Source organism: Gavialis gangeticus, unplaced genomic scaffold (assembly GCF_001723915.1).
Source record: "Gavialis gangeticus isolate Ggan-Ray unplaced genomic scaffold, GavGan_comp1, whole genome shotgun sequence".
In the NCBI taxonomy this organism is placed as follows: domain Eukaryota; kingdom Metazoa; phylum Chordata; order Crocodylia; family Gavialidae; genus Gavialis; species Gavialis gangeticus.
Genome location: NW_017729015.1, coordinates 21,837,873 through 21,844,106, shown reverse-complemented (window position 1 = coordinate 21,844,106; position 6,234 = coordinate 21,837,873). Strand labels below are relative to the sequence as shown.

The 6,234-nt window shown below is 46.2% G+C and overlaps 1 protein-coding gene across 1 annotated transcript in view; it reads right to left on the bottom strand.

Annotated features, from left to right (window-relative positions):
* The window catches only part of STK40 (serine/threonine kinase 40), a 33,671-nt gene extending 28,068 nt beyond the window's left edge, over window positions 1-5,603 (bottom strand). The window contains exons 1-4 of the mRNA XM_019512558.1: window positions 5,491-5,603; window positions 3,320-3,439; window positions 2,216-2,301; window positions 1,531-1,674 (exon numbers count right to left, since the gene is read on the bottom strand). Of these exons, the coding sequence (XP_019368103.1) occupies window positions 1,531-1,674; window positions 2,216-2,301; window positions 3,320-3,431 (342 nt within the window). The 5' untranslated portion in view covers window positions 3,432-3,439; window positions 5,491-5,603. The remainder of the gene's footprint in view (window positions 1-1,530; window positions 1,675-2,215; window positions 2,302-3,319; window positions 3,440-5,490) is intronic.
* Between the last annotated feature and the right edge of the window lie 631 nt (window positions 5,604-6,234).

Below are 6,234 nucleotides of genomic sequence, written 5' to 3'. Positions count from 1 at the left end.
GGGGGAGGGGGGGGGAGGGCACTAGGGGAAACAAGGTCTCTCCCAAACCCTTCTGGTCCCCCCTAGTGAGTTTATAGATGGTCAGCAGGTCCCCCCTCAACCTTCTCTTGTGAAGGCTGAACAGGTTCGGGTCCCACAGTCTCTCACTGTAGGGTCTGCCCTGTTGTCCCCAGATCATGCGGGTGGCCCTCCTCTGGACTCTCTCAGTGTTGTCCACATCCCTCCTGAAGTAGGGCGCACAGAACTGGATGCAGTACTCCAGCTGTGGCCTGACCAGCGTTGCATAGAGGGGGAGGATCACCTCCTTGGCCCTGCTTGAGATGCGCCTGTGGATGCACGACAAAGATCTACTAAAGGCCTACACTAAAGGCTTTTGAACATTACGTTTCTCTACCATCTCTACCCCAATAATGACAGATGTCAAGCAGAGTAATGAATAGGGGAAAGATCACTTTAGATCCATCTGGTTCAATGCGCCAAATAGCCACTCCTGTTGTTCTTGGAGATGAGATGCTGGGCAAGATGGGCCATTGGTCTGACCCAGTGTTGCACTTTTTATGTTCTTACATAATTTGCAGTGCGAATTTCCCTTGCTGCCATTTAAGACCACTGCTCCTCATCCTGTCCCCTGCAGTCACAAAGAACAGACTGTCTTCATCTTCTAGATAACAGTCTTCAAATCCCCCCCTCAGTCTCCCCTTCTCCAGGCTAAATAATCCCAGTTCTTACAGTCTTTCCTCACAAACCATGTTTTCCAGGCCTCTTACAAGTTTATTTTAGATATAACAGAAAGGACCCCACTGAAAGAAGCTGTTGACAAACACACAACACTCAGCAAGTGAACAATTACCTGCATCATAGCTTACAACTCTTATTAGCTTGTCACAGATTCAATAAATGACTTACTGATTTCAAGGTGTTAACAACCTTGAAACTGATTCAACTTAAGGGTATTTAAAATCGCTAAATAGCACATTCACAAATTCATTTTAACATGCTAGAAAAGCAGCTGGTAAGCTGTCTGCATCTCCCACCTCCGTGCCAGACCAATTACAGAAACAGGAAAGCAGAGGTTCAGCTCCAGAAGGGCCCACTGATAACTGGCAGAAACTGCTCTGTGGAAGCAGCACCTGGCAGGGGGCAGTTCCCCCGTCCCCTGCCAGATTCAGGACATGCTCGGGTTACTTCTACTACCTGATACATGTAGGAGGGTCACTTCAGACCCACGCTCCTGCTCTTGCACTTGAAGCTACCTAATGCTAAGCAGCTTGAGGATAACAAGTGCTTGTTACCTAGGCCTACATCCTGCCACAGTCTTTTCACATTTCACAAGTGACAAGACACATTTCATCATGGATAACATGCAATAGCCTCTGCAAGTCTTGTTTGCTTTCAGCAGGACTGATTAATCATGGCTTCCATACCAGTAATTCCTTATGCATGAGAACAAGGTCAGCACTGCACAGCAAAGCAACTCAGGGCAGCAGCATGCTCATATCCTCAGAGAACCTGCAAGGTGGATTACTGTACCTGAAAGAGCCCGTGGTGATGAACCACTCCTTCCTGATTGTGGAGAAGGGAAAGGAGAGAGTACTCCGTGTGCAGCAGCATCTTGCCCTGTCGTTCCTCCTGGGTTTCAATTCCTTTGTCACCCCTCTCCTCCAACGTGAGGATCTACAAGAAAGGAAAAAATCCACATTCCTCTCAGGAAAACTAGAGTGACCCCAAATCCTGAGCCGCTATTGCACTGTGTAACTGTTTACATGCGTGTTTAACGGTGGAATGCGTTTCCTCTAGTGTTTACGTACTTGTCACAAACCTGAGCTAACATCTGTCCAGAGTGATGTGGCACATATACAATTAGCTCACAGGAAATACTTGGGTTACTATTTGCAAAGTAACCCCAGCTGTTATCCCTTCCTGCCACCACCATTTCAGTTCCAATGGCAACTGTGAAGATACATCTCCAAGAAGCAACTGGTGGTTTAAATACAGTATCTTCTAATTAGGTGGGAGCGGCAGCAGAGGTAGAGTCACCTCAGAGCCACACCAGTGCAGCTGGTAGAGATGAACTGCTGGTGGGAAATCTAAGCAGGCTTTTCCCTAGTGTGCACAGCTTCTGACTACAGAAACATCCCCATATATTGGCAGCTCATTTCAAGGAGCAGGGAGTTAAAATACCTCCCCAGATCTTCCCCTTATGCATTTCCCTTACCTTCAGTTGATAGAAGTCATCTGTCCCATCTTTTCTTGCCAAACACTGAACAATACTTGGCACTGGGGAGTTACCTAAACGTGGACCTGACAGCACAAAGCAGAACAGACTTGTTTGCTTTTAAAAAGTGATGACTAATGCAGTGTTATGACAATATTCAGCTGTCATGCAGTTTACATTAGTTTAAATCAAGTTCCTTTTTTCAGCAGGGTATGAATGTCCACACTGTGCAGTCTTTTTTTCCCCAGAAACTGCATTGATCTTAAGAAAACAAAGGACCCTGAATTTTGAAGCCTCTTTGGACAATGGCTCATTTGTTCACAGGAATGACCTTTGGCAAAACACTGCACATTGTACAGCTATTTCTTTTAAAAAGGTCTTTCTGCATGCCTGAGCCATACAGCGCTTACATCTGTTAGCATCTGCCGCAGTAAAGAATAACCATGGCTGGACTCTGACCCCAAACTGCCAGTGCTGTAGGCATGGCTCCATAAATCTATTCAATGCACCAAAGCAGCCACCCATTTTGTTCCTCCAGATACATCAGTCCACTTCTAGTATCCAACCATCCCCATTTTCATACAGGGGAACTTGGAGGTAGTGACCAGAGTAATGCAGTGTTCTAGCAATCAAGCAGTGTCCAAGCGCTTAGACAATGTTTGCAGGTTCTGTGCCCAGGACAGAACTGCCACTGTCTTAATAAAATGTGTGCATGCCGATTTAAAGCATGTTCAGTGTAAAGTAGCCTTGAACACACAGCCCAAGGATTTCTAAAGGACCCTACCACACCTACCTCCAAGGATCTGCTATAAAGCACAAGTTAGATATTCAAGGGGGAAGAATAAATAAATCAATAAATAAATAAATCAGAGGTTCGTGGCTGTCTCCATAATAGACATGCCAACTTTGCTAAACCTGCATTAAAAATACCCTGGGATCTCCTCAAGACAGCAGCTCCAAGGATTGCTCTTTTGGATCAACATGTTTGAAGATTTTGATAAGATTCTGTCTTGTCCCTTTTCTGGGCTCTGTTTTCCAGGAACTTTGCCACTGTTAACATCCCCCAAAACTAGTGCATATGACGACAAAAAACCCTGTACTTACCTAGGATGAAAGGGCCTGCTCTCTTGGCATTATTTCCAGAAATCCCGGCACAAAGAGCTTTTGCCTTAGCAGATGTTTCCCCAGCTCCTCTGTCTGATGCTCGCCGCTTCATCCTCAGCTCTTGAAAGAAAGGGAAGATCACACGTCGATGAGTAACCAGGCTGGTTTCCTTATGCTAACCCCCTATCTTGTGCTGGAAGTCTTTTACTTGATGATGCATCTGTGCCTCCACCTACTCACATAGTGGAAGGCAGTTCCTACTGACAAAAAGCTATGGCTCATTTACTCCTGGATTAATTGAGGGCTATAGGCTTTGTGCATTTCTAGAAGGTACACGTGAGCCTTGTTACACACAGCACAGTGTTCCTAGAAAATTAGTTTCTAACAGATGTAGCGGGGAAGAATCAAAATAACGAAGGTTTGTTTTACAACCAAGCAAGCCTATGAATGGACAGGTTCTAAAAATGCTTCAGAAGAATGGGCCTCTACTCTTTCATTACCCATAAGTCTGTGAGCTCAGGCCGTGGAGCCCTGGAGGTCTGTTCACAGTAAAGGATTTCAGTTTTAACTGCCAAAGCCAACTCGTCAGGAGGACAAAGACACACAATTCTCAGCAGTCTGAGGACTAATGTCTTTAATTGTTCACAATCACAAATCAGTACCTTCCCAGCTTTCCTAAAAATGGAGAGAGGCAGAGGGAGGGCACAGGAATTACCTGAGGATTATCAGTTAGTTCATCGCATTTGTAAAGTGTAAACATGTTTCTTTACAATTTACCAAAAATAAGCCATCCCCCCCACCCCTTTGTAATCTGTTCATTTTACGACTAATTCCTTTATCCCCTTCTTGTGTCTATGCAGCAGGATCAAGCCAAAACACAGGAAATTTCAGCCCTATATCTTAAAAAAGAATAAATAATAATAATCATGACCTCTTTTGCACTTCCTTGTGCAGGAAGTGCTGGTTTCCTACCGTCTAAATGAACTGGGACACTTAACAACTCTGAGCAGAGATGCTGTAGTAGAGACATGTTTCATGAAACAAAACTCTGGGGAACCTGGACCTTAGCGCCCCAGCAGCACCACCCACGTGAACGTGCACATCCATTACAGGAGGTCTCTCACTTTTAGGAGTCATAGTACAGCCAGACAGAACTAGCGAGTCCCTGAGCTTCCCTGGCCAAGGCTTCAGCAGGTGCTTAGTTCCTACTCAGGCTCCCCTAAGAGGTAGATGCCTCTGGTTGCTCATCTCTGCAAAGAGAGGAAGCACTGCAGATACAATACCCTAAAGGTCCACATCAACCCAAACCTCAGACTGGTCACACCCATCTCTCTCCAGGGGAACATCTGGCCTCAGCTCAGCAGGAAGAGAACCTCTTTCCCAGTCCGTGGAGCAGCACTGCATTTGCTCTCCTCCAGGCAGAGAGTGCACGCTGTGAGTGCACTGCAGTGGCAATGAAGGCAGGCACCACTGTGTAGAGCTCTCGTTGAAGGAGCAATTGTAAGAAGATTGACTCATCGGCTAGTTGCACTGACCACTTGAGAGGCACTTGACAAGGAACAGTGACAAGCCCCCTCCAAACTGCCCACACTTCCCCTTTTCCTGACCCTAGAGAGGTCTAAATCAAGCCAGCTATAATCCCCAAGACAGAGGGGGAGGCTGCTTTTCCACAGGATGCATCAGACTGATCAGCCCCCAGCCTGCCAATAGGGGAGTGGGGAGCTCACTCCTCCAGGAGCCTCACTGGTGACAAACTCACCCTGCCTCCTCCCTGCCGACGGGCACTGACAGCAGTATACGGGTTTACACAGCAACATCTCACTGCCTGGCAGGGATAGCAATGATGGGCAGCAGTGGAGGTGAGGCAGCCAGGATGCCCCGTTACTGATCCTGATCAAACCAGGTCTTTGAAGGCAAGACTAAATGAAGTTTCATGAAGTTCAGTGCTTAGAGCAGTGTCCTGTTTTATGTAGCACAGAAACCCCACCTCCGTTCATGCTGCACCACAGACTGTCTTGACCTTGTCTAAGACCCCTCCATTCCCAACAGCTCCATCATGCCAGCTGAGAAGATGCAGGAGCCAACTGCCTCTGCAGAAACCTGTGACTAGCGCCCGCAGGACCCTTTGGCACATGTGGCATTATCATAAACAGAACAATCTGAGGACTCACGTTGTTCAGCATCAACTGTATTTTTACTCTTCTTCCAAACTAGGTTTTCCAATGTTTCAGGAGACAGGAGGCATCACCCTAGAGAAAGCTGGCTGGTCAGAAGGTCGTGGACTCTGTAATGTGAAATGAGACAGGCTTGATGCTACAGTTCAGGATTATTTTGGGTTACGATAACACTCTGGCAATCTACAGCCCGCGCATTTATCTTGTGTTACAATGATCCCTAAGCACCTGTTCTCACCCGAAGAAGCACAAAGGGATTGGGAAGCTGCGACTGCAGGTCACAGGGGTGCACAGTGCTGCACACATGAACGAGTACTTGCCTAAAGGATCCTTCACACTGACATTCTGTGGCACGAGCTGGATCATTTAGAGCTGAGAATAATTCAATCAAACGTTAGGCTAGAACATGTCTTTGCTACAGAGTTTTAAAGGATGACTGATCATGGACTATTTTACCTATATGAAGGTGAACAATGCCATCACCACGCTTCCATGGAAGCAGGGAAGAAAACTGACTCTCCAGAACTTAACATTTAATTTCCATTTGCAGCAAAGTGTTAACAGGTGCAGAGCTTATATTTCAGAGAGCAAGACAAACAGAACTTGATACCGAGTTCTTGCAAAATAACTTCTCTTTTCAGGCCAAGCTAATAAGTGGCTCTCAAAAAAACCAAAAAAGCCCATTAAAATTCATTGCATTTGGTCACATCTCAAAGTAAGACTTTAAGTACGAGGTTCATT